Here is a 27,159-nt window from a genome sequence, read left to right on the forward strand (position 1 = left end):
AAAAAAAAGGAAATGGGGATGGAGTGATATATTCAATGAAAAAGGCCAAAATGCTTATCGAGCGGCATTCGTGTAGCATAAATAAAGAATGGAAGAAAAATAAAATACACAATTTATAATGAAGTTCTCAAAAAAAAAACTGTTATTGAAGTTAACGCATTGTATTCACTTTAATCGAAAGGTTTAAACAATGTAGGTGGAACGTGTTTTATATAAATATATATGATACAGTTCTATTTTTAAATATTCACTTCAAGAGAATATATTTTATATTAAACATACTAAATATAAATTATGTTTGACTAACAATAAGCACGAAATCAAATAATAATTGTTGCTTTACAAAGTCTAAATTTGGTTATATCAAACACGTTCACGGTATTCAATACTATATATTTTAGTATAAACTAGAGAACTAGATATTATTGTGTAAATAGTTTCTCTGTGATTTTGTTTTCTTATCTCTCTTTATATTTATAATTATATCACTTTATTTTCGATTATTTGCTTAATTTGTTTGTTATTATTTTTGGATGAGAATAAACAAAATCTGATTGAAAACGAGATTGTTTCCTTAAGACCGATTTATTGATCACGTCTCCTATTAACACACTTAATTAATAAGGTTGCATCTAAGTATCAAGAAACTGTTGCTTCAGTAAATCTGAGCGCAGACTGAGGTATTGATTAGTAACTGGAAGATGAAGAATCTAGGTGTGGTTAATGCCGTGAGGTAAGTGATAATTGAAACAATGGTCGATTTATCTAATTATGTTATTAAAAAATATGTTATGAACAAATTGCTTTGCTTATTTGCTGACATTCTGAATTAATATTCCTTATAATTAGAAGTTAATTTTCAGTTCTGATTTAATGAAAGCTAAAGTATTAGTATGAAAGATTCGTTCGCATTTTAATAACAGATTACATACTGATTGCACTATTTCGACGTCTTCCGAGCACTGAGGTTTTGATATATCAAGTTTTTAAGATAATTTTGTAACTGGAAAGTAGTTAAAATTGACGTCGAAATCGCGAATGAATGAATGTTTCATTTGATTTTTTTTCTTGTAATTAATCAGTGTCATCTATATAAAATATTAGCGTACATTAAACTAGGCTAGTATATAAAATTTAAACATTCGTTAACGGAAAGGATACCTAAATTATTTACACGTTCGGTTTTTTTTTCGGAATAGCAACTTGAGAATAAGTTATAACATGGAAATACATATATAGACAGTATATACAGTTGTAATAAATTAAGATGCAGAAGGAGTTATATAAACCGTAGAAGAAAAGAAGAAAATAATCGGGTGTACATATACAGATATATTATAATCTTTTAAGTGCATTGTTTGAAATAGTCCGACTTTTGTTCAATTTTCTTATTGTATTTCTCCATGTCCATCATCAACTGCTCGATCCTGTCCTCCATTTCCTTCAGGTTGTGACCGGGTGAAGACTTGATCTTCCTGATGTCCTCCTCGCACTTAGTGACAGTCGCCGTCAGCTGAACGGCTCGTTTCACTAGTTCTGTGGCCTTCTCGCTCGACAGATCTGCTTTCTTGATCTTATCCTCGAACCTGTTCTTCGTCGAGTTGTATTTGTTGTTCAACAGATCCAGCTTCTCCCTACTCTCCTTAACTTTAACCTTAATGTTCTTCGATTCCTGCATGAATGTCGCAGCGGCTTGAGCATTTTTTGTTACGTTCAACTGAAGGGAATCCATTTTTTCGTGCAAATCGTTGATCTGTTTTGCGGTTTTATTCACCTGCTCATTCGCGTAGTTCGTCTTCTCTTCAATCTAAGATTAAATAATTGAATACATGATGCTTATAATGAACGTGCATTAATATCTTTACCTGTGTTAAATGTTCCCTGACTTTTCCTAAGCTTCCATTCACATCCTTTATGGCGTCGTCGGCATTCTTCTGTTCCAGCTTGCTGTTTTCTAAAGCATTCTTAACACTTACCGTCGTATTCTTAATTTGTTGTACGCTCAATCTAAAATAAGAAAATTAACAATTGGAATAGATGTTTAGTAGAGAGAATTTACTTGGTGGCATCGGCGTCGCTCTTCAACTGATTAACCAATTTCAAATCGTCTTTGGTTTCTTCTATGATCGGCTCGATGTTGGTAAGTGAGTCGACGGCCTTTTTAATTTTATCTGCTAAGGTTTTGATCTTGTTAGGCTCTAGGTTGATGTTAAGGTTCAGCACGTTTTTGGCCAAAGTATCCAATTCTTTCGGAGATGAAGTATTCTGCGACATAAATTCCTTAATTTGCTTTTTGTTATTATTGATTTCGACCATTGATTTGTTGGAGTTTAGGTAAGCCTTTTCTGCAGCGTCGAACGCCTGTTTGGCATTTTGCTTCGACAATGTTGTATTGACCAGGGTTACATTCCTTATGAATTCGTACGCCTTGGCTTCCGTTTTCTTGAGGATATTCTCAGTGGTATTTGCAAGCATCAATGCGATCTCGGATTGCTGCTTAGCACCATTCTCGCACGATACGGAATCACCACACATATTGCAACCGGCGCCTCCGCAAATTGCGTCGCATGGAGATCCTTGTCTGTCGCATACTAAATTGTTCATATCCGGTAAAGCCTTGGTAAGCTCATCCACCTGATCTCTAATATCTTGTAAAGCTAGTTTATCCTCCTTCTCCTTCTTATTGTAATCTTGATCAGTGATATTCATCAAATTGTCAGCAGCTTTGCATTGGCGTTCAGCATACGTGATGTTCTTGTGCGAGCTTTCTGCATTCTGCACGGCTCTGTCTGCTTTCACTTTAGCTTGTTCGATCAGGTGCAAAGCGCCTTGTACATTGCCTTCCTGTAATACCGTTCCATTGGCCAGCAACATACTTGTTTGGTTCATCGATGCTTCCAATTTACTGTTGAGGTTTTGTAATTGGAGCTCGTGTACCTTGTTCTTTTCAGAAGTTATGGCCAATTTGCTGCTGAGGTCTTGAAGGATGCCTTCATTTATCTCCTTGATCTTTTGGTTTAGAACCTTCGATTTCTTGTCAATGGAATCCAAATCGATAGTTTCTGTGCTGTTTAATAAGTTCTCCACTTCGTTCAGCATATGTTCCATCTCTTCGAATTCTTTGGTATAAGCGCCAGTCGCGCCAACCTTCTTAATGTTCTTAGCCCTCTCAATTTCGATTTCAGTATTATCTGAAAAATAAATGTAAAGAAAATGTATTTAAACCGCTGTCGCCCATGTAACTGGTATTTACTCTTATGTTCAGTCAAAATTCTATCCCAATTGTCGAAGCACTCTCCGCAGGGTGCGCAATTTGGAGCATCTCCTATGTATCCTTTGGCGCACCTATCACACTTGTAACCTCCGATTCCGGGATGACAATCACAAGCTCCGGTCTTGCGGTCGCATTGCATCGTCGCCGATCCATGAATATCGCACGTACATTCTGCAAGCAAAATAGAGATGATTTTAATTTCCAATTAAAAACCACCGACTTGCCTAATATAATTAAAATCAGTAACCAATGTGAAATGCTTACTGCGAGCTTCATTTTGCTCAAGTAAACATTTCTATACAGCTATCTTATCTCAAATCCGATATATCTTACTCACCTTGACACTTATTTAGTTTAGCATTACCCCAGTAATTGGCTTTACATTCGTTACATTGTCTACCGCCGTAATTCGGTTTGCAATTACATTGTCCGTCGTACAGATTGCATTGTGGGTCCAATGACCCAATAGGGTCGCAGTTACAGGACTCGCAACCCACACCGCTGGCGATCTTCCAGTGATTCGGGGTGCATTCGCCGCATTCCTTGCCGATGACATTCGGAAGGCAAGGACATTGACCAGTGTTATGGTCGCAGAACTCGATTGTACTGTTGGTGCCGAGTGGATGGCAATCGCATACTGAGAAAACAAAACAAAATTAATAATTTTCAAGAAGCGTGATTTCGCAGTAAACACAAACCTATGCAAACATCGGAATCATATTGGCGGTAGTACCCCGGCCTGCAGATCTCGCAATGCTCGCCTATGGTATCATATAAACATTGCTTGCAGTGGCCGGTTCTTGCATCACAGTTGCCTGGTTTTAATAGATCTATCTTATTGCTGCAATCGCAAGGCTGGCAAGAACCGCCTGCTTCCTCCGGATTTCCGTAGAAATTGTCCGAACACACGTCGCATTTTGGTCCTGAGTATCCTTCTTGGCATTCACATACAACATCCGTGGTGTAGACATCCAAGGAACAGTTGCCGGCGAAAGAATGACCGGATCCTGCGATGTCTGGACAACGGCACGGTCTGCAAGGGATATCAGCGCTCAACCTAGGATCCCCATAGAAACCTTCAATACAGCTGTCGCAAGTGTGACCATGTGTGTTGTCCCTGCAACTATCGCAAGCTCCGGTTCTTGAATCGCAAATATCCGCGTGTCCATTGCAATCGCATCTCTGACAATTAGGGAAGTTCCAGAATCCGGTTCTGCATTGATCGCACTGCCTACCATATGTATTGCTTCTGCAGTTGCATTGACCTGTTGTTGCATTACAGTAGTTATCCATAGCGCCAATGCTATTACAATCGCAAGCTATAAATATAATATATTATAAAATTGACAAATGTTGTTGTTTCAAGTTGAATTACCAATGCATCCTTCCGGCCCAAAGCCGTAAGTTCCAGGAGCGCAACGGTCACATCTTCTTCCAACTACGTTCGGTTTGCAGTTACAAAAACCACCATACTCGCTGCACAGTTTACTCACGGAACCAGTTGGGTCGCATTGGCAAGCTGGGGAATTATTAATACAATAATTAAAGAAACAAGTTCAACGAGATTTTTTGAGTCAGAATTACATAAAGCTCCGTTGAATATGAAGGCTCCGATACTGTTGTAGTGATGTTTGCATACTTCAGATACAGGACCCTTGGCGTCGTAGTTATCGCATTGGTTGTTTTCGTAGTCGCGTCTCCTAGCTTCAGCAGGTGCCGATCCATGATACCATGGTATACTTTCCAAGTTAGGCACCAATACGATCTGTAAATTAAAAATTTAAATTTTTTTCAAAATGTATGGTACCGTTTATTTACAGCGTCTATCAGAACTGATGCTTGCGGCGATTCTCTTGAGAATGATGAATGCTTGAATGTAAGCTGGATTTGGTAATCTAAGCCTTCTTCTAAGCAAATCGCAGGGAACACTTGATGGCTTCGGCTATTCGCATTCAAATTAATATGGAAAATGTCGTCCTGCGGTGAAACGTCTTTGCAGTATCCATTTGGATCGGGAAAATCTGGTCTCAAAATCTTCATGGTAATATCTTCCCAGTTATCGATCGCTTCGTATCTGATGGAAACATCATAATTCATCGATCGCCTAATATTATTGATATCGAATATGATGTTGGAATCTTCGAATGCCTTGACAAATCCGGTGCCTGTCCAGGTGTCCTTACGTCCATCTCTATAAGGTTCGCGGATCACCACTTGACAATTCGACGTAGATTTAGCAAGCTCCGCTTCGTACAACAAGAAGTCTAAGCTGGCGGTGAAATGCTGTTGCTTAGGGATGGTACAATTTCTGCCTGTCATATGGTCTCTGCATTTGCACTGACCGGTCAAAACGTCACAATTATTATCAAATGAACCGCCTGGGTCGCAATCGCAGGCTTCGCATCCATCATTTTTATCTGACAAGCCCCAGAATTCTGGCATGCACTGGTTACAGTCTCTGCCCATAACATAGCGTTTGCATGTGCATTCGCCTGTGTACACATTGCAACCTTGGTTATTGATGGTACCCCAGGTATTACAAGTACAAGATTCGCAGCCATCCGGATTTTCCATCGTGAAGTTCCAGAAACCTCCTTTGCAGTAGTCGCAGCGGCGACCCTCCACATTGGTCTTGCAATGGCACGCACCGGCAATTAAGTTGTTGTTAGGGTCGGTGGTGGAATCACAAATTCCACTATCCAATGACCCATGAGGATCGCAATCGCATGCTGCAATTAAATAACAATTAAATTACTGCATAAAGAAACAATAGAATTTGCTTACGTCGACAAACTTCAGGGTCTTGAATATCCTTGGCAGGATCCCGGTAGTAAAACGATTTGCACTGTTCGCAGTTTGGACCCGTGGTGTTATGTTTGCATCCATCGCAGACACCACCGCTTACTTTACCAGAAGCTTCGTATGCAGCGGGATCGAAGTGGCAGCTGGTGGCGTGATTGTTGCAGTTGCACGCTGAGAATAAAAGAAATTTAGTTGATGGTAGAGGAAGCGACAAAACTTTGTGAATTACGTTTGCATGTGTTCGTTTGTTTTCCAACGGCAGGACCCCAGGGCAGGTCGTTGTAGAAGTCTTCGCATTTCTCGCAATTCCTTCCTTTGGTGTTGTGCGTGCACTCGCACCTGCCGTGAACCATATCGACCTTGGGGGATGGTCCTTGCAGTGGAACGCATCGATGGGCGTGACCATAGCAGGAACAAGACCCTCTAACAACCATATCAGTAATTGCATAGTAGTACTTCTCCTGGATTTCCATGCGTCTATCCAGCAGATCGTCGCCAAGCGTGTGCAGCTTAGTGAAGTTTATTCTAAGATTGGTGACTCTCATCAAGGTTTGTACTTCATGGGAATAAGGGTTATCGATGCGGAAGTGCGGGAGTAACACTCTGTAGATGATTTCACCGTCAGTGGATGGTTCGACGTTAGAGTATTTGGACTCGCAGGTAACGTCTGTCAGGTTGTGAGCTTGTTCAGTAGGAATTCCTGGGAAACTTTCCTCGCAGTTATGTGCAAAGTACCGGTACACCTGCCAAGTTTTCTTGTAGTCGTAGGAGCGCTCTATTAACATAGCGGCGGGTCTGAACGTCTTGAAAGTGATGATGATATGGGTAAAATGGAATTCCGCTTCCAAATCCAACTGGATGTAGACATTTTCTTTACCGTTTTCGGATTGCCACCATGTCTTTTGCTTCGTGCTACATAATGTTTAAAATATAATAATGGTTAAATTATGACGTTTAATTTAAACTAACCCAGGATAGTATCTGTAAATGGTATTACTGATGTTGTGGCTGAGCTCTGGTCTCGGATAGGATGATGCCTGGGAATCGCACCAGAAGCATTTCTTGGGATCCTCCAAATGCGACACGATGCAGTAGCGCTCGGGTTCACGGAGTCCGCATGTTGAAGAGGCGAACAATTGATTTTCGCGGCCAATCAACAAGTTTCCCGTCTGCGGATAGCATGAGCTCTTCTCGCAGGGGTGATTCTTCGGGAAATATCCTATATGCAATTTGGGAGTTATATTAACAATATCAAAAAATTAATGATGATCATAATAAAAATATACAAGGAAAACCAACGCGATATCACACACACTCAAACTAACGCACACACATTTTTACTTGCGGGAAAATCGACTTCATCTTCGTAGGAGTCCGGGGGTGGCCTTTGGTCACCCCTCAGAACTGTGGCTGCGAAACAGAAATAATAGAGATACCAGCATGGGCAAAGTGTGCACGGAATATATCTCAATGCCAGTGGCGGGCGGAACGTAAATATTTTCGCGATCCGGAATAGATGCGGTAAATAAAGAGCGTTTACCTCTGGTCGGATTCCTTTTCAGTCCTCCTGGATATTGGCCGCTACAGGATTGAGCGACTATCGTCCACACGGCGATGCCCAAAAGGAGCTTCGCGAGCATTTCAAAGGACTAGGATTCACTGAAAATACATACAAAAAAAGGCAATTACGAGACGAATTAGTGGTGAAGCGGAGAGGGTATTAAATGAAAGTTAGAAAGAAGTCAAAAATATATTTTTAAATTGAGTATATGGGTCAGTTGTAACGATTAGGATATTATTTATGTTAATGTAATCTTCTGTCGGAAGATTTATCAGTTTATTCACTTGGCTGTCGGGACAAAGGATGTTAAAATAAAGTCACTCTCTTGGAGCGGCGATAAACTGTAATCTGCGTTTCCTTCTAATATTTAAATATTATTTTAAGATTAACAGGGGATATGTGATAGATGTTGGGAGTTGGGAGAGACAAACAAGACAGGCTGTTTACCTCTGGGACCTTTACCTGTCGCACAAGAGGTGCGGATGCACTGGAAATAAACGCGTCTCTAAATTACAACACCGACACATATAATAACACCAGCACCAGCATCGTTTTCGCACCGGTCCACAGATGAGGTCGGCCTTTCGGTTATGGACGTCGCAGCAACAGCTACAAGAAGTCGCTTCTGTATGCCGCGCTGTGGCTATGTTCGAGCAATTTTAGTTGCGACTGGAAGCGCGATATTGCCGTGCAGGCGGACAATGGAATATCAACACGGACTGGGCCGGCGGCCACAATTTCTTCTGGACGACCCGGAAAGCTCTCTGACGCAACACGAGACCAGAAGATAAGGGCACTCTTATCGAAGTCCGACACTCGCTCTCACGCACACTGAAAGCACAGCTGGTAGGTTGGTATGGTATTGGTATGGCTGGTAGCCGGCGGAAGGCGCAGAGAGGCAGACAGGCGGAAAAACGCAGGCACGGCGTCCACCCCCTCGGGGTACAGTCTTTGGCCCTAAGGATTCTTTAGCTAAAGATCCTTTCCACGAACAGCTCTCGTCCGTTCTTCCCCACCCTCCGATCTGGCCCACAATAACAAACCGAATGTCTTCGAAAGTCGAGCATCTGGTATACACTTGTGATGATTACCATCGCTGGAATTCCAAAAATAAACCAAAATAATGTCGAGATCAGTGACACCGCACTATCTCAACGGCGTGACCTATTCACTGTCCCCTAAGGAATTAAAGTAAAATATGTAACGGCCAGATAATATAAGATGTATAAGACTTCTGTCCTCCGAAAATATATTACATTATGTTTCCAAGGAATTCATTCAGAGTAATCACCGCGTATACCCATATCAACCTCTACGAGTTTCCTCTGCATGGCGTAGGCGGCCTGATTCAGATAGAACATCCGGATTTGAATATGCTCAATTCATGTTTGAAAAAAAAACAAATAAAGAGAAACAATTCCGCTCAATTTGCTTGCGACAATACAAACGCCTACACAACGGCATATTCTAACCGGATAACTTTATTTAAAATCTACCATACAGGTAGACACCGTACCCTTTTCATAGCGATGAATAGTACGCTTCTCAGAACACCATCCATTAACAGCTCCAGTAAAACTACTATGTATACAATAATATTCATTAGAATATTTCAGTAATTATTATAATTAATAAGACCATTTTTAATTAACAATTCAATATTGCGAGGAAATGGAAATGTGTAATTGTTTTTTAACGACAGTAATTATAAAACATAAATAAACAATATTTGTATAATACTATGTCAGTTATAAATATATACTTAATTTGTATATTTTCAAGATTTCTAGATTTACGCGTAATTAAGATGTACATATGAAGTCAAATATTGTAATATATTATATTAATCTCATTTTGTTTCAATTAACAATCATTTTGCGGTTTATGTCCACATTATCTCGGATAAGAGAAGTCACGCTTGTAAATCTCGTGTATATTTTAATTGGTTGCGTTCGATCATCGCTTATACTTCGCTTCTCACGTCGTACTGTGTACGTACCATTATGATTCAAGAAAATACAAAATCTAAGCATATTCTTCAGAACATTTATGTCAATAATATTAATAAATAATTACAAAACAAAGTTTACTTTTGTTATGTTTACATTAATTATCCAAATTTTATGATAATTAAATCCGTTTTGGATATATTTTTCATTATATTATGAATAATTAAAACATTCTGCCAATAAATAATTATTACGATGTTAAATTATTTCATTGCAAAAACATAATTTCTTCAATACGTGTACTGGTTTTAAATATATCCAAAATTTGGTTTATAATCAACGAATTGACCAATAGAAAATAATTGTTATATAATTAGTATTTGTTTACATCTGCTTGTATATACCAGTTTATAATTTGGTTTACTTGGAATTTATACTGCTGTATTAAACAAACAAATCACAGAACTTAAAATATCGTCTATTTTAAATACGTTGAGTGAATTTACTTTAATCGTTTATGTTATTCTTTAACTCATAAGTTTATTTTTTTTATCGAATTTCTATCGTCTTTATTATTATTATTACATAAGTAAAAACATAATATTTTGCGGAAAAAAAAATACAAATAATATTGTAGTTTCATATGCTTTTGTTATTGATACTAGACAAATTTGAAAAATGATTGATAGATGAATACAATCTTGTATGTATACATCAAACTCCTCCGAAATCCGTTGAAAATGGACCTTCATCTTTGGCATGCATCTTTGATTTATCGCTGCTGCTCTACTCGAAACTGACCTTAATATGATCTAACCATCGGGGGAATACTTAGTTACGTAATCAAACAAATACAACTTTAAAATCACATTATTTTATATAATTATGGAACAGTTAGTTAACTTTATTGGTTGTTATGAAAACGATTATCGTGACCTCTATTTGTTTTTCATGATATATAACATTTAAGTAATTAAAGCTTCTTTATGTTTTGTTTGTTATTTTAGACACGCGTTCTAGATTAGTTTTCTTGCCGTTTTGTAAATTAAAACTCATTGTTAACAATATATTTTCAGGGAAAAAGTAGATAGAAAAGCATTTAAAACTATGAAATGATGTTACATAACAAGCGTATCTTTGTTATATATCGACTTCCTCCCGTTCATTCTGTTAGTGGCGATTATTCAACTTCTATTTTTATATTTTGTTAAATGTTTATTATAAAATATAAAATAATTTTTCGACTATATATCAAGTTTAAGATCAATCACTTATTTTTATATGTGTATATTCAAGTTTAAACAATTATATCACAAACTAAATGATTTGAAAGAATTTCGAAATTCTGATATTTTTATAAATATTTTATTAGTCTTAAATGAACTGTAATTATATTATTAAAATAATAATTGTAATCCATATTCAAAAATATTTATATATAAGCAGATCTTGCTTATTAAAATGAGCCTATTAGAAGGAACAATGAATCGAGAAATGTCCTAAATTGGCGATAAATGGACAAATCTTTTGATTTGCATACAATGGGAGCTTATGGGAATGCAATCAATGACCATCGAGTATTCCCATCTTTGAAGTAACATTAATTCATATGAATTTCGCAACTTTAAAATATATCGGACAAAATGGCTGTTTCCGCTTTACACAACTCATTATCAGAACTATAATGATAATAGAAAATGAATAATAATAATAAAGTTGTCTTATCAATTCCTCTCTTCCCGTTACAAGAGATAATACCAGTGGACGTTGTAAATCAAAATCATGCAAGGCAAAGCAAAGGCAGGCAGATAAACATCGCTTTACTTGAAAAATATGAATATGTTATTTGGGTAGCATAGAAAAAAATATACAACGCCGGAGGAATTAGTAGTTGTTATTTTATTTGATTTTTTTCCAATGAAACGAAACCTTTTAGCGTTTGTTTTCGTGTAGTCAAGATCTCCCAGCCGGAGTTAGGTTATGTACATCACACTTGGAACGAGAACAGGGCTGAACTTGTAGAGTAGCACGCGATCTGCGATGTTTAGACTATTCAGGCCCTTGCGGGCGGCGAAGAGGGTGTTCTCGACCACCCCCAGAGTGTTCAAAACCGAAATACCGGAAACTGATCCAGCTAGTGTCATTGACGAAGTCGATAAGTATAACATCCTACGATCATATATTTTTAACGGACCGTTAAATGATTACAATGTTTCCTTAGCGATTACAAGTCTCTGGTTGAAAGTTGCTTTGGGTCAGTTAAAGAGCATAATTGCTTCATCATAAATCCATTTGTGAAATGGGGTAAAAAGAAGCAGAAGGATACCAGTCCCCAACAGCAGATGGAGGAAGCTGTGTCTTTGATAAATACTCTGAGTCAATGGAAAGTCCAAGACACTGTCTCAGTCCCACTAGATCATCTGGATAAAATCCAACTGTTTGGTACAGGAAACTTGGAGAAATTGAAGCAGACAGTGAGGGACAACAAGGATATAACTGCTGTCTTTATAAATGTTAGTACACTGAAATCAGTACAGCTAGAAATGTTAGAAAAAACATTCAGGGTTCCAATTTTAGATAGGTACAAAGTAGTGATGCAAATTCTGAGGATGCATGCCAATACTAAACATGCCAAGCTGCAGGTTGCTTTAGCAGAAATTCCATATTTAAGAGGAAGAATTAAGAAACATGATACACGATTCATGTCAACCAATGATTTTGACACTAAACATATAATGCTTAGGAAAAGGGAACAAAAATTGAGGACTGCTATTCAAAAGTTGAGGTTTCATAGGGAGCTTTTGAGGCATAATAGGAATAAACTTGAGTATCCTGTGATTGCAGTGGTTGGTTATACAAATGCGGGAAAGACATCTTTGATCAAAGCCCTAACCGGTGATAAAAGTTTGAAACCAAAAAATCAACTATTTGCTACGCTCGATGTCACGATGCATGCCGGTGTTCTTCCTTCAAACTTGGAAGTCCTATACGTTGACACTGTAGGCTTTATATCAAATATACCAACAGACTTGATTGAATGTTTCGTGGCTACACTAGAAGATGCCTTACACGCAGTAAGGTTGTAGAAAGCAAACGAAGTATACATTATTCAGTATCATATTTTCAGGATGTCATTCTGCACGTAGAGGATTTATCGAGTAAAGACGTTACCTTTCAAAGGAATCATGTCTTAGCTACGCTTAAGCAGTTATCATCGAAAACCAATAATGAAGACTTTATGAATAAAATCGTTACAGTCGGTAATAAGAGTGATATCGTCAAGGATTTGGATGACGTCGAACTACCAGTGTCCGCTAAAACGGAATCAGGAATCGACTTGTTGCGATTACATTTGGAAAAGGCCATACTAGAAAATACCAATCGCAGAATAATGAGAATTAGAATTCCTATTGGTGGTGATGAAATAAGGTATTACTTTTATACGACAATAATTATTAGAGAATAATTATTTCTCTTGTTTTAGATGGTTATATAAAAATGCAGCCGTGGTTTCGCTCGATGTTGATGAAGAGGATTCCCAGCAGCAATTAGTTAAAGTAATCATAACTAAGGCAAAATTAGAACAGTTTAAACATCATTACTTGAAACGTAAATAAATGAAGATATTTAAATAACATCTTGTAGTTTATATATAAAAACGTATACTATAAATATATAATAGTATTAATTAATAGTGTTTACATGAATGAGTGAACAGTTTCAACGAAAGTCGCTACAGATTCCGTGGGTGTGTCTAAATGGATGCCATGACCTAGGTTGACGATGTAGTTTTTGAACCCGAACTTCTCATACATTTTCTTGATGTGTACGACGAGTTCTTCTTTCTTGCAGTACATCGCACAAGGATCTAGGTTACCTTGTAAGGTGACATTTGAGTGTCTGCTGCGGATTGATCTTGGATCGGTAATCCAATCGATGCTGATAACATCGAAGCCCGCTTTAATTGGAATGTCGACTAAATGCGATCCGCCCTTTCCAAAGAAAACCATCGGCACAGGCTCGACGTTCTCCTGCAGAAGTTTATCACGAACTCCCTCTCTGATTTTCTTCAGCATTGGAGCCATCAGTTTTTCATACATCTCCACATTCAAGAACTCAGCACAGCTTTCAAATAGCTGCAACATCTGAGCACCGGATTTCACTTGCATCACTAAGTAGTCTACAATGACGTCGGCTAGCTTCTGAAGAAAATCTATGGTAGTGGCTTCCTCGGCGTATAACCATTTTCTTGCATGCATCGCGGCTTTTGGAGAACCTCCTTCAATCATATAAACCATTAAGGTCCACTAAAACAAACAGTTATGAAATAGTAATAGTTTTCAATACAAGAAATAGTTACTGGAGCTGCTGAAAAACCTAGCAACGGAACGCGTCCTTCAAGTTGATGCCTGGTCAATCTAATTGCATCTCCTACATAAGAAAGCCTGTTAACAGCGTTCTCCCAAGTTAGAGTGTTGTAGGTTTCTAAGGTCAATGGACTGGTAAATACTGGTCCCTGAAAACAATCATCTTCTAATAAACATATTTCCATCATAATTGTTTAGCTAACCTTTTCTGGAACCATAAGCACTTCCATGCCCAGTGCCTGTGGTATAACAAGAATGTCACTGAAAATGATAGCAGCATCCAAATCATACCTTCTGATTGGCAAAAGAGTTGCCTCACATGCCAATTTTGGTGTTTGGCAGATTTTAAAGAATGAATGCTCTTTGCGAAGAGCTTGAAACTCTATTAAATAAACACAGTATTATCCATCTCTTATAGCAATGTTTTATTACACTTGAGTAATTACCTGGAAGATACCTTCCAGCTTGTCTCATAATCCAAATAGGCAACTTATCAGGGATTTCACCTCTTGCAGCCTGAAGAATACGGGTGTTCTTCATAGGTGGGAAATCTTGTTTGGCAAGGAATTCCTGCACTTGCTGAAATTGTTAGAGAAAGTTTTTAAATGATATAAAGTTTTATAACCTTAAAATAGTCTTACCTCCTCTGTAAGATCCATATTGTTGAGCATTTTAATTCAAGTGGTAAAAGGATGTTTGCAGTTGCAATTGGATTTAATCAGACAATGACACAACAGTTCATTTCATTTAAATGATAAAAGGAATTGATAAAATTTAACCACAACAATGATTCAATCACTTTCTTAATATAGCAAATGTCACGAAAGATGTCTCTGATCGTTGTATAATAGGTAAACGTATAATATTGTATTGCATAGACTGCCACCTATTGATTTCTCACTGAAATATAGTGCGTGTTTAAAATTACATTTAATCTATAAGCTGTGTTAATTATAATTAAAGTAATATCGTACTTAATATTGTAAAGCTTTTGATAATTATTTTAACTTCTTCATTAAAATAACTATTATTGTTTTGTGAGGTAGTTCTCACATTAGTTGGGAGGAGCGCTACTGTGGAAATCATTAATCCAGAACGGACAAAAAAACATTTTTCAGAATTTGATAAAATGATTTGCACGTTGCTTTCCCTGTTCTCGTTATTCCTAAGAAAAATATGTGATCATGAAGAAAGAACATTCCTTCTGATAAAACCGGACGCTGTACAACGTGGGCTAGTTGGACAAATTATCAAGAAATTTGAACAGAAAGGCTTCAAACTTATTGGTATGAAATTCATGTTGGTGAGTAGCTATATGGTGATTGTGTTTCAACCCTTGTAAGTCTTCTTTATATTTTTTTTCATGCTAGGCTTCCAAAGAATTGGTAAAGAATCATTATTCGTATCTTTCCAATGAACCGTTTTTTCCAGGCCTACTTAAGTATATGAGTAGTGGCCCGGTTGTACCGATGGTCTGGGAAGGACCTAACGTAGTGAAAAATGCAAGAATTATAATTGGCATTACTAATCCAGAGGACTGTATCCCTGGTACCATACGAGGAGATTTCTCCATCCAAACAGGTCCCAATCTCATACATGGCGCCGATGGAGTAGAAGAAGCTAACAAAGAAATGTATCTTTGGTTTACGCAGAAAGAGTTGATTTCGTGGAAACCGGCTATTACCACATGGGTATATGAGGGTTGTATTTTAAAAGTTTAATAAAAAGATTAATTCGATAACAGCTTTATTAATGTTATATAAAAAACATGTGCTAAACCTAGTATCTAAAAAAAGCATAGGATATATATATATATTTTTAATAAAATAAATAGATTAGTCTAATAAATATCACATATTGAAATCTATAAAAATGAGCCAAAATCTAATAGGAAACTTATATATCTTTATACACTTATTTCATTATTTTGTTTTGCAGAAGTAGGTGTGAATGTAAAATATAATATAACAATAATCTAATTTAAATAATGAGCTCAAAGTAAGGGTTGACCTTTTGGCATGGAAGGCAATCGTGTTTTCGTTTTAGGCAACGAATACTATGTACATGTATTATACATGGTGCTTCTTATACTTGGATTAAATTTAGTTTAACGAGAGCACCGTGTAGGTTACAATCATTGAAGAGTAACACCTACTAAGTACATTCAATTCTCTAATCAGTAATAAACAATTTAAAATAAAACGATCACAATTGGCAATAGTAGGAAGGCAAGTGAGTGCGGCAGTCGATGAGCTATACTGATGCTGTTGTCTGTATCCTGGATAGTTGGAACTGCAAACATACATGTAAATAGAAAAATCGTTTTGCTTAGATCGGTGTTGGTATTTACATGAGACGTTGATGTTCCATGGTTTTGTCGGCATTGGCCTCTGCGTCGTGAAGCCTTTACCAATGCATGAGTACAAACCTTGAGTGCCTTCGTTGAACAGGTTCATCCCGTACCTCATAGGATCGATCTTCCTCTGGCAGTGCTCGCCAGCCTCCTTAATGAATATATCCTTATCTGATATAATAGAGCCGACGAAACATTCGTAGGTTCCATCGGCGACATCGTGTCGCTGAGTGTAAGTGTACAACAGATTATTCTCATCCCAGTGACCTAGACACCTGTATTCCCGCTCCTCGTAAACCTCAGACGTGGTGCAATTCGATACCTGATAGTACATCAGTTCACGTGCATCGCAGTCTGACCACAATTTCGCACACAGATCGTCGTTGTCAGGAATAGTACCCGTGTACTTCCCAGAAATCGGACAAGCAGTTTCCACATTATTACTAATACCTATGAGAAATGAAAAGTTTAATTGTAGGAACAGGAAATTATATGGTTATTCTATGAACTTACGGCCTTGCGTGACCCAAGCGTCGTCCTGGAAGTTGGACTCATCGCAACTTGAGAGCGCGTCGTTCTTGGTGCTGTAATTCGATCCCAGTTGCAGCTCTAAGATGTTGTTGCTTCGTTTGTGAATTTTCATACAGTTGAAAAGGCTTTCGTCGCTGGAAAATATATAATACCGAGTTTAATTAATTTTGATTTCGGTTTTAGATTTTCGATCCTACCATTGGGTTTTTGCCAAGACATGGAACTTGTCCAGCGAGTCCATCGTCGACAAGCATTTCATGGTGTAGGTCGTGAAGGACGTATGGTCCTTGTACGTAATGGTGTTATCCTCGACGCGCACGTTCTCCCAATCGCCGACCATCCATTCCGGAAACCTGCGATTACAAGTCACGTTAAAGAGCATGCCGTTGATTTCTTCTAGTGGTAAATACCTGCAAGTGTTGACCGCGACTTCGGGCGGCCAATTATTGTCGCTTTTCGGCTGCAACACGAGGGCCTCGTAACCGTGGGTCGCGTTATGCAAATCAGTGGTGCACGTGGAATCCCTGCTGATGGCGATGTTTATGACCCCGCTGGCCGAATCACGCTTATACAACTTAAGAGGAAACCATAATTATGAACGGGTCTAATTAGATGTTGGAAACTACTTACGGCGCATCGATACTGCGGCTTCGAGTATCTGTTATCCGAGAGGATTAAGTACCTTTGGCCCCTGCTGCCTTCCCAATGTCCAAGGCAGTCCAAGTTTAAATCTACAAATCAATATAATTTACTGTTCAATATAGTATATATATATTTAACAAACAACTCAAGAGGTCACAAAAAACTACTTAGAAAAACATATTTATGTATGTATATAAAATCGATGAAAAATAGACTAAACAAATTGTTTCAAATATTGACAAAAGTTTTTTTTAATTGTTAATAGTTTAAAACACATACCGTATCTCTGGATGGGACAATCGCGGAATCTCATGTTAAGAGTAGCTCCAGATGGACAAAAGTCTATAATAGAATCGCGACTTTTGCAGTGCTTAATGTTACCGTTGTCGTTCAATTGATAAGTGAACGAGTATCTTCCATCAATCGGGCAATATTCTTTTCCGACAATCTTACCCTCAGCATCTTTGGTTTCTGCAAGGAAAATTGTTTATTAAAGCCATTGGAAACCAGAATTTAGTCGAGTGACTTACTAAACAATATGATTTCCGTGATGGAATTGGATCTGAGCTGCTGGTCGGTTGGACAGTTTTCTTCGGCGGAGGCCTCGTTAATGAAGCACTTGGATATCGTCTCGTTGCTGAAGGCCGATACTTGCAGTACGTTCTTCGAACGCGGCTTGAGATGAAGACAACGAAAGCAGTTCGTCTCGCTAATCTCCATGTACCTGGTGGGAACAGGAAATTGTTGCCGGTAAATATAGATGGACGGATGCGACAAATTGACACTTACTGGTCGACCAAAATGAAATTGTTGCCGATCTTCCTGTGGCAATTACCCCAAATTGGTATTGCGGTCGCCGTGATATTTATCGTGCTGTATTGAACCGAATTCCTGCTGTTCACCGAGCTCTGCATCGAGAATTCTCCCTGGTATTCCATCGGAAAATAACATGTCCCCGCTGCTCTCGCTACTGCGAACAAATACAAAATAACACTCTAATGAACACATTCGATGCCAATGACATACCATAAATTCTCGAGTATAATACGCACAATTTGCACTCACTTTAACCTAGTGCGTATTGTAAAGCACATTTAATAATTAATAATCATTAAGTTTGTTATATATTGTTTGCTTTTTATTATTTATAGTTTAAATTTTAATAACAAAAACTCTAAGCAATTTAAAATATAATTGTGGAAAAAATATAATATTTAATTAATAATTTTTAATTGAGAAATTAAAGATTTTATAGTATTTTAATTCATTTAATTTCTATCTTTCCAATAAAGTCTTTGCTACCTGAATCAAACCAAAATCAACAAAAATTGTAGTTAACAGCTATTATTTTAACATGTTCTGCTTTTTATTCGGTCTCATTCTACCCCAACCGCAAACCACACAAATTTTGAGCGTTCATCCATCCATGCTGCTCTATACTATTATTACAGTTCCATCAACGTTGTTTCACTTCGATGTCATTAATGCACATCATTCTTCAAGAACCAATAAAACTCTTCTACATGCAGGAATTGCACTACTAAAGAATGTTTTACTTGTTTTTACTTGTTTCCAACAAATTACCAATACCACATCGGGACTAGTATATTTGTCCAATTATTCGAAGTTCTATATCCATTTCTTATTTGTCGCTTACTCCGATTATGTCCTAATTAAACAGAATCGACTATATATAAACCTTAAATTTGAGTAATAATTGTCTTACGAATATATTTTGAATATTACTTTACTATTATTATTATAAATATTTCCTAAATTTAAGAAGTAATATCGTTTCTCAAACACAGAAATCTTGTTGTAATCAAGTTTTATACATTTAATAGAAGCTTCGGGTTCAACATCTCAAATTGCGGTTGAATATAAATAATAATAAAGTGTATCCTCAATTAAGTTCTTGGATTACTTCATAAGTTTCCTTCAATTAAATTACACGATTAGCTTCCTAGTAAATTATACATTACGGTATATAAAATCTCAATAATGATAATTAATGTTTTACATAATACTCATATGATTTTATTTATTCTTCTATTTGTAAAGTTTATATTTAAAAAAAATACATATGTAAAGTGTTATTGACTTTCCGCTTTAACATATGTTTTATTATGTTTTATAAAGTAGACGCTAGATGTTTTTTTATTTGCTAAGTAAATAATAATAGGGATTTGAAATGTTGGTTTCCTGTCTGCATGTATTAAGTTCAACAGTGGTAAGGACGATGGAATCGATTTGTATACATCAAACCTGCATTAAGGTTGGGTCCTTGACACCTAAGGAATAGTAAAGACCAGCGGAAAATAAACAAAATAAGAAAGTTATGAACGTTTCTGCAAATATTGTAGGAATTCTCAGTGGGCGTTGCGCAACAGGCAGAGCAGAATACAAATCGCGATTTCTATTTTTACTTTCCTCCTGGATGCACCTCTTCTTCGGTCGTTTAATTGGAGCGTTTCGTTATTTGTTTGAGCGTTTACTAACGGAAACCGGTACCAGAGGAAGCTAATAAAGTAATAAATATAATTACCGCTCCGTACCTCCGCTAATCCATCGCCAACGTTTAATTAGCGAAGGAAAAAGAAAGAAAAGTAAATGGTAGAAGAGGAAGATACGTACAGGTAGAAACAGAAGAAGCAAGTGCACGGAGATGGATGTTCATTTCAATACGAATTAAAATAATTATTGGAGCGAGGCAATTTTATGTGGGTCTAACGGAAATTATGCGTTTTTCTCTGTCTATTCTTCCTCGTCCAGCGTTACGTGCAATGTACTTCATATTTTTTGATGAATGCGAATAATAAGCAAAGTCTGGATCTGTGGACCTCCCACCGAGTGGAATCCAAGTGTTACGGGCATTGCCATAAAGATTGTTGCGACTACAGAAAATCAATTAATGGCGAGACACGGGGGGAAACCGTTTAATTCGACTTAATTGAAGTCTCCGCCGTACACGAAACGACGACGATCACGTACTACCTATGCAGGATTAATCTAGAGAGGAAACAATTAAGTTCTCAAATCCGACAAAAACGAACGAAGAGATGTAGAGAGAGCATAATTAAATCCGGAGCGCGGTTTTGTGCTTCTTCGAAAGGTATCGGATAATTCAAGACCACGCGACCGCCTGAAGACAAGGATGAAGAAGAGAGGTCCTCGTGACCGCGAGGAACAATGAATGGAACATGCGTTTGCTCAAAGTCCATATTTGTCCAGATATTAAGATATTTATTCCTGGCAAACAAGGCAGTTTTCAGTTTGTTGGTTCTCACGTAAATTCACAGGGAAACACAGATAAAAGCGCTGTTTCTTACAGCTAATGAGAACCGTGTTTTAGGAGAAGTCCGACGATAGCATCTACATATACTATGTACATTTTTTTTTTGTATCCGTGCTATTAAGTGAATCAGGAGGTAGGTAGACATTTCCAGCACACGATAGGCGACGTTTGATTCGCAAATTATGTATGAAATGTGTAAAAAGCACCGGTATGCATTTGCTTCCCTTCTAACTGGTTATCCTGGCCACGTGTTCCTGTCATTTTTTGTGCCTGGTGTCTAGACTCGTTGCTCTAGCAAATCGTCTGCGGTTCATCTTAAGTGCAATTCTGCACAGTCTGCATTAACTAGGTCCAAGTATCATTCCTGTCAGCGTTGCTTAATTTTGGTGAGTTAACAGAATCAGATCGTTGATGAGTCCCGTCCGGTATCTTTACGTAAATGTTCAGAAAGCAAACTACGGGTGCTTAAGACTTTTTATTCCTACGGTCAGTGCCCTTCTATGAACAATTTTGCTCAATGTTTATGTTGTTTTCTCTCATATTTCATGTATGGACTTTTTATTACAATACATTATTCATTTTTTTTAAATTACTAATTGGAAATCCTCTCTATATAAAAAAAAACTATAAAACTTTGCAGACTTAAACATTTATTCCAAACTCTAATGCAAAATGACATCAAATTTTAATAAAAACAAGGTTTTCTCTCATATTTTATGTATGGAGTTTTTATTACAATACATTATTCAATTTTTTTAATTTACTAATTATCAATCCTGGCTATATAAAAAAAAAACTATAAAACTCTGTATACTTAAACATTTATTCCACACTTTTAACATAGAAAATGACATCAAATTTTAAAATAGAGCAGATTTAGAATGAAATATTTAAGGTCAACAACCTTTTGCAATATATATATATCCAGTTATATTTAATTATATAAACAATATTCTAAATATGGAATATTAATACTAATTTTAATTTAAAAAATGTTGAATTTTATACACGGTTTGTAAATTATAGAAGAAACATATGTAAAATGATGATATTTTGTATAGTTTTGTTATGGTTTAGTGCTTTTCAATACAAATCATTAATATTATTATTACTAACCTAGTTTCAAATTCTGTTAAAGCTATTCGTATTTAAAAAATAATAACTTTATTTTACTATTATTTATTCTTGGAAATTTTCGAAAAATAAAAAAGTTAATTTTCGTATTACAACCATAATAGAATATAATTGTTAAAATTCTTATTTCGAACAATATAATGTTAACATTTCTACAATCTATATTGAAGTATAAGTTTAAGTTGGAACATATTTTCAGGTTGTCTACAAGTTGTCGCCATTCTCAAACGATAAATTTAAATAATAAATAGTTTACAATAATTTTTTTAAAATAAAATAATTATTTAGTTTGTAAATGGAATTGTATACTTTTATAATTATCGTAATGAAACAATGCAANAATGAAACAATGCAAATAAAAGTGATATTTAAAAACGAGAGCACAAACGAAGTATGTTACAAAAGACTGGATGGTTTTCAACAAAAAACGAAAAAAAAAGTGAAAAACTGGCTACAATAGTCTGATGGAAAAGCCGAGAGTTTTCTGTTTGAGAGTATACACAATAGAATGAAACGGATTTTCATTTGGATAAAAGTATGCCGGGAAACTCATTTCATTTGCGTTCGTTCTCAATGGTAGCGCAAAAAAACATTGCGAATACAGGCAGAAAAAGGAAAAGATACTGAAAGGATGACGAACGACAGCTAAATGCAAAAAGAACATAATGATGAAATGCATTCCAAAAAAATATAAATAAAAATCAGGATCGAGTGGAAGCAATAAAACTTGAAACTCGGAGCTTTTCTGATATTCTTAATTAAGGAGCTCCAAAAAAATAAAACAAGTAGTTCGTATTTTTTGGGTTTGGGACAAAAATAAAAGTGGAGACGAGAGAATGATATGTGGAAACATTTATTGTCAGCCGCCGGATATTAAAATAAGACGAGATTCCTTCTATTAGAACGCATTATAATATACATATATTTACGGTGCGAGAGGAGAACTTCATGGTCGGATGATTGCGCGAAGAAAAGTCAAAGACCCGCGAGCGCGCTCTCGTTTTTGATCATTGTTCTGTGTCCATTATCACAGTGATCATCAGAATGCCAACATGAACATCAAAATTTATATTCTAATAAGGCAAGGAGATAGAGATTAAGCAAAAATCACCGTTTCAAAACAATGCGTTTTGCGTTTCATTCACGGTTCTCTTCGTTATATATTTTTGTTTTGTTCTTCTTTGTTGCTTTTTGTGCCATGGAATACACATATGCTAATCTTTTAAAACTTTCCCGGAGAATCCTTCAAACGAATTACAATGTAAATTTTGAAATTTACTTAACATCACGTCCTTTTAAGAATTCAGTTTTAAATGTATTTTTGTCTCATATGTTAATTACAAAGTTGGGGCATATTTATGAACCACAATCTTTCATTTTCAAGCTTATCAAAATAGTAGTGTGATTATATAATATAATAAATAAAAAAATAATTTGAATTTATTCTAAAGGTACTAAATACCCTAAGTACTAAAAGTTTTTAAAACAATGCGCGCGCATCTGGATTGAGATGAACTTTTATTTTATAAAATGTAATGTGATTATATAATAGAATAAATCAAATAGGTTAAACAAAACAATGAGTCGAAAGTCATTTAGTTTATAGTAGAAACAATTATTACTATTCAATGATAATACTGTTTCGGTCACAATTCTCAAGAGAAATTGCTTCATCCGCGAAAAGCAATGTCGATGATTCATCCGCGATACACATCGAGAATGAATCGCGTAAATTATCCTTGAACAAGAAAAGAAGAATAAAAAGGCGAGAGACACGCACATATACTGCGAGGAAGGCAAAAAAAGACAAAACAAAGTAAGGATCGTTAGAGGTGTGAAGACAACGAACAATTGTTTCTGATGGATTCGCTTTAGAGGTCTTTACTTTATTTTCTAATTTTTTTTTCACATAATAATACAGTAGAGAAATAATTAAAATAAAAACAAGGTAAAGACAAATATTTATCTGCGTAATCTTTTGTCCATTGCCGAATCATAACTCGCATACCATGCTAAATTTATGTCTGTTACGAAATACGAGTTATTTGTCCTAAGTATATTTTAGTTAGTGATTCATGGAATTCAGTAATTATACATTAAGGAATAAAGACGATATTGATTGCTCATACAGGATTTGTTTTGTTTATAATTTAGATTTCTGCAAGCACAGTAAATTGTTTTGATTTATGATTCAGCAATTTCATTTTTCATCAACGCTAAATAATACGATAGGTTTAAAATAAGTATATCAAAAGTTTATTATAAAGTTTTCAAATCCTACAACCAATTTAAATAAAATTTATAAATTACGTGTATTTCATTTTGAAAATTAACAATATGTTACTTAGATGAAGTTTACCATTGTTGAACATTAAAGTGAAATTTACGAAAGAGCATTGCTGCAACGGAAAGAGGAAATACCATCTAAGCAAAAATGAAAGGTGTGGTTGAAGTGATATTACTTAACATTATTTAATGAGAAAAAAAACCTTTTTATTATTTCCTTTTGGTCTATTATTAAATGTTTATTATTTAAAATGAAAATCTAGTCATCATTTTCATTTTAAATATTAAGATTATGTAAGATTTTTTTTCGTTTGAAAACGCATAAATGTTAAAATTAAGAACTTGTAAATGCTTCAATACTTAAGTTCATTGTAAATTATAAATTATTTATAATAAATATTAAATATACTTTATTCTAAGAAACAAACTGTTGTTTTTATGACAGTATTAACCTGAGGTTGACGTTAATATGAGAAAAATTAAAAGAATATTTAGAAAAGTAAAAGTCTATTTAGATTGTGCTTTTCTATTCGTTGACAATATGATTACAAATATTATATCATGTTTTTTCAACCTGTTTTTCAATTAGTTCAATTTACTTATATAAATAAGAATCTTTGGATTCTACTTATGCTTTGATATGTGCGTTAGATTCATATTGAAACAACTAACCAGGTTATACATTTAAAGTAAGTAAATTTTTGATATGAAATTGTATTGAAAGAATTCAGGTGAAAGTTTAAGAGTTTGATACATGATGGATGCTGTTTTGTTGGAAATATCTGATTCGATGCGGTTGAAAAATCGGATGGAATTGGGAAGGTCCAAGACGAATCGCATTTCGAACGGCCAGGAATGCCATCGACGAGACAAAGGCCGAAAGGATACATAAATAAATAACGTATAAAAATACACGATGAAAACGAGACGAGGATGCAGTGTATTTTAAAGAGAGATAAAGAGATCCTTCGGAAGCAGCAGAGGTGGTATGATTTAGTGTGAAATAAGCTAATATCCGCATACCATTTGATGCAAAACACAATGCATCCTGAACCCGGTGTGAAGCGGTGGGAAAAAATGAATGAAGGAATATGAAAATTATCATTTAAATGCGAACCGTTAATGCTTCTATTTATAAATAATAATTACGATGTGAAATTAATTAGTGAATCACATCGCTGGTGATTCACCTGGGAAACGGGACCCGTCGGGGCTTCGGATTTCCGATTTCTCTCTAATGTATCAAACTACATAGTTCATGTTTTCGGATCGAAGTCCGCTGATTGGACTTCCGGGGCTGCTACCACAGAGAGCAGGTAACTCACCTCCCTTCGATCTTCACCCCATTAGGGTCATCTGTTTCTTCTCAGCCGCTCCATCTCTTTAATTTTCTTCTCTGCTCTTTCATATTGTTCTTTTTTTCTTTGCAGTTGCTGCTTTCGTGTGTCGATGTTATTATATCGAGGGGTCGGTAATTTGGGAGTTAATCTGCTGCGGTGCAATTCGACCGTAACGTCTTTACGGCTACCAATACCAAAACATATAATTTAATTTCATAAAAATTGATACACAAACGTGTATCGTGTAAACCGGACCCGAACAGGCGCAAACACCTGCCGGTTAATATTCTCTCATATAGTCAACAACTCGCTCTCTGCCTGCGTGATGCGAGCAATTTCATTAAAGTCTGAAAAAGACTTTAGCAGTTTCATTTCGAAACTTCTTCCTCTGCTTTAACTCATAATTACTAAACTTTTATTTTATTATTTTTTTTTATTATTTTTGGTACTACCACTTAAATCCATCAAATAACAACCTGACTACTCCATCCGCAACCTTTTAAATATTTTGCGCTTAACTTAAGTCCGATTGTGATACTATCACATTCAAACTTAGGTTTAAGTGTACTTACCGAAAAGCGCGCAGAGTGTCAACAGGAGCGCGGACGGCATCTCTTTAATCTTGTTGTCTTAAGGGTAGGTTTCGGAACTTGTTCTGATTTTCCGAATGAGTTCAGATAAACATTGAATCCCTTCACGTCGTGATCGCACTGTCGCTGTCCAGGTACTACCGTACACATCCGCACTCTACGACTAAGTAGACTTGAATGAGCTGCTTCGGCTACGGACTAGGTCTCTCGACTCAGCGTGAATGGCATGCGCCTCCCCTTAGCATTCATGAGAAAAGGTAACAAACCAAAATCGCTTATCACATAGTTCTGGGAACAAATTTCTAGAACAATATGCACCGTCTTCAGCGTTTTATCAACGGATCCGAGTCCTCTAATCTTAGACTTATAATGACACCACAACGACCTTACTTAGAATCCACATTTAGGTAAATAAGACCGGAAGTTCCTAATATTTGCAAATAACTTTCATTTTAACAAGTAATATTGAAATATATCATAGAATAACAACAATAACCGTTCATAAAACAAGTAATTACATAAATGTTAACTCTTTTTAGATAATTCTTATATGAAAAAAATATTTTGTCCATATTTCAAGAATAATTTAAGCAATTATTTTGAACTAAATTTATTTTATACAAATTGAATTCATAATCACAAAATAACTACTTATTAATAACTTAATTAAATTAATTACAAAAAGTTTAATTATTTTTCAAATATATCAGATTTATTGAAGTATTATTAAAATTTTCACATTTTTATATATTTTATGTTATTGCAATATGATTTTTTTAAAATATAAGAACAAAAATATATAATATATAAGAAAATACTTTGTACATTAAAAATGTAGTTCTGAGAATGAATTAGTATAGCCAAATGCACAATTTTCAACGTTTTATCTATGTTTTTCAGGTACAGAATGTCGGACGTTTAATGATTGTACAATGACAGTACTTAGAACTTGAATTTAGGTAGACAAAATAGGGAGCTTTCGTTGCATTCATACAACCACAAGTTGTAAAACTCTATAGGATTTTAATTGTACTC

General features: G+C 35.9%; 5 protein-coding genes across 9 annotated transcripts; 2 read left to right on the forward strand and 3 right to left on the reverse strand.

The window, feature by feature from the left end:
* Positions 1-274: 274 nt before the first annotated feature.
* LOC108567071 (putative GTP-binding protein 6) lies at positions 275-13,221 on the forward strand. Its single transcript, XM_017927286.1, has 5 exons — positions 275-733; positions 11,523-11,745; positions 11,808-12,660; positions 12,714-13,015; positions 13,071-13,221. The coding sequence occupies exons 2-5, from the start codon at positions 11,627-11,629 to the stop codon at positions 13,201-13,203; spliced, it is 1,407 nt and encodes a 468-aa protein (XP_017782775.1). The 5' UTR covers positions 275-733; positions 11,523-11,626; the 3' UTR covers positions 13,204-13,221.
* On the reverse strand, positions 732-11,599 carry LOC108567068 (laminin subunit beta-1). 4 transcript variants are annotated; one of them, XM_017927278.1, is made up of 15 exons: positions 11,516-11,599; positions 7,617-7,735; positions 7,418-7,486; positions 7,046-7,295; positions 6,306-6,988; positions 6,059-6,247; positions 5,093-6,003; positions 4,859-5,039; positions 4,650-4,793; positions 3,973-4,593; positions 3,612-3,911; positions 3,254-3,445; positions 2,060-3,191; positions 1,866-2,007; positions 732-1,807 (listed from the first exon to the last, which is right to left on the reverse strand). In XM_017927278.1, the coding sequence occupies exons 2-15, from the start codon at positions 7,714-7,716 to the stop codon at positions 1,346-1,348; spliced, it is 5,376 nt and encodes a 1,791-aa protein (XP_017782767.1). In that variant the 5' UTR covers positions 7,717-7,735; positions 11,516-11,599; the 3' UTR covers positions 732-1,345. The 4 variants fall into 4 exon arrangements, with proteins under 4 accessions (XP_017782767.1, XP_017782766.1, XP_017782765.1 ...); XM_017927277.1 differs by lacking the exon at positions 11,516-11,599 and adding an exon at positions 8,100-8,733; XM_017927276.1 differs by lacking the exon at positions 11,516-11,599 and adding an exon at positions 8,085-8,733.
* On the reverse strand, positions 13,213-14,776 carry LOC108567072 (uroporphyrinogen decarboxylase). Its single transcript, XM_017927287.1, has 5 exons — positions 14,595-14,776; positions 14,400-14,532; positions 14,157-14,335; positions 13,947-14,102; positions 13,213-13,893 (listed from the first exon to the last, which is right to left on the reverse strand). The coding sequence occupies exons 1-5, from the start codon at positions 14,622-14,624 to the stop codon at positions 13,285-13,287; spliced, it is 1,107 nt and encodes a 368-aa protein (XP_017782776.1). The 5' UTR covers positions 14,625-14,776; the 3' UTR covers positions 13,213-13,284.
* A 197-nt stretch (positions 14,777-14,973) lies between these two features.
* On the forward strand, positions 14,974-15,691 carry LOC108567067 (nucleoside diphosphate kinase-like). The gene is made up of 2 exons (XM_017927275.1): positions 14,974-15,256; positions 15,324-15,691. The coding sequence occupies exons 1-2, from the start codon at positions 15,083-15,085 to the stop codon at positions 15,672-15,674; spliced, it is 525 nt and encodes a 174-aa protein (XP_017782764.1). The 5' UTR covers positions 14,974-15,082; the 3' UTR covers positions 15,675-15,691.
* Positions 15,692-15,851: 160 nt separating this feature from the next.
* Positions 15,852-26,314, reverse strand: LOC108567065. 2 transcript variants are annotated; one of them, XM_017927273.1, is made up of 10 exons: positions 26,107-26,314; positions 18,269-18,449; positions 18,010-18,203; positions 17,759-17,950; positions 17,468-17,568; positions 17,248-17,411; positions 17,035-17,190; positions 16,820-16,971; positions 16,304-16,756; positions 15,853-16,245 (listed from the first exon to the last, which is right to left on the reverse strand). In XM_017927273.1, exons 1-10 carry the CDS (start codon positions 26,144-26,146, stop codon positions 16,145-16,147), a joined length of 1,734 nt encoding a protein of 577 aa, XP_017782762.1. In that variant the 5' UTR covers positions 26,147-26,314; the 3' UTR covers positions 15,853-16,144. The 2 variants fall into 2 exon arrangements, with proteins under 2 accessions (XP_017782761.1, XP_017782762.1); XM_017927272.1 differs by having other exon boundaries at positions 15,852-16,245; positions 17,035-17,411.
* Positions 26,315-27,159: the final 845 nt, after the last annotated feature.

The sequence above is a fragment of the Nicrophorus vespilloides genome, unplaced genomic scaffold (assembly GCF_001412225.1).
Source record: "Nicrophorus vespilloides isolate i.1.1-1 unplaced genomic scaffold, Nicve_v1.0, whole genome shotgun sequence".
Taxonomy (NCBI): domain Eukaryota; kingdom Metazoa; phylum Arthropoda; class Insecta; order Coleoptera; family Silphidae; genus Nicrophorus; species Nicrophorus vespilloides.

Coding starts and splice junctions, on each gene's coding strand:
- LOC108567068 (XM_017927278.1), bottom strand. CDS start 7,716: ATGCTCGCGAAGCTCCTTTTGGGCATCGCCGTGTGGACGATAGTCGCT. Junction 6,989..7,045: donor ATTTACAGATACTATCCTGG/GTTAGTTTAAAT, acceptor AACATTATGTAG/CACGAAGCAAAAGACATGGT. Junction 4,594..4,649: donor TGGGCCGGAAGGATGCATTG/GTAATTCAACTT, acceptor TTATATTTATAG/CTTGCGATTGTAATAGCATT.
- LOC108567071 (XM_017927286.1), top strand. CDS start 11,627: ATGTTTAGACTATTCAGGCCCTTGCGGGCGGCGAAGAGGGTGTTCTCG. Junction 11,746..11,807: donor GTCATTGACGAAGTCGATAA/GTATAACATCCT, acceptor ATGTTTCCTTAG/CGATTACAAGTCTCTGGTTG. Junction 12,661..12,713: donor TAGAAGATGCCTTACACGCA/GTAAGGTTGTAG, acceptor TCATATTTTCAG/GATGTCATTCTGCACGTAGA.
- LOC108567072 (XM_017927287.1), bottom strand. CDS start 14,624: ATGCTCAACAATATGGATCTTACAGAGGAG. Junction 14,336..14,399: donor AGCTGGAAGGTATCTTCCAG/GTAATTACTCAA, acceptor TTTATTTAATAG/AGTTTCAAGCTCTTCGCAAA. Junction 13,894..13,946: donor TAGGTTTTTCAGCAGCTCCA/GTAACTATTTCT, acceptor TGTTTGTTTTAG/TGGACCTTAATGGTTTATAT.
- LOC108567067 (XM_017927275.1), top strand. CDS start 15,083: ATGATTTGCACGTTGCTTTCCCTGTTCTCGTTATTCCTAAGAAAAATA. Junction 15,257..15,323: donor TTGGTATGAAATTCATGTTG/GTGAGTAGCTAT, acceptor TTTTCATGCTAG/GCTTCCAAAGAATTGGTAAA.
- LOC108567065 (XM_017927272.1), bottom strand. CDS start 26,146: ATGCCGTCCGCGCTCCTGTTGACACTCTGCGCGCTTTTCG. Junction 17,951..18,009: donor CACGGAAATCATATTGTTTA/GTAAGTCACTCG, acceptor TTTTCCTTGCAG/AAACCAAAGATGCTGAGGGT. Junction 16,757..16,819: donor CGCTTGGGTCACGCAAGGCC/GTAAGTTCATAG, acceptor CATTTCTCATAG/GTATTAGTAATAATGTGGAA.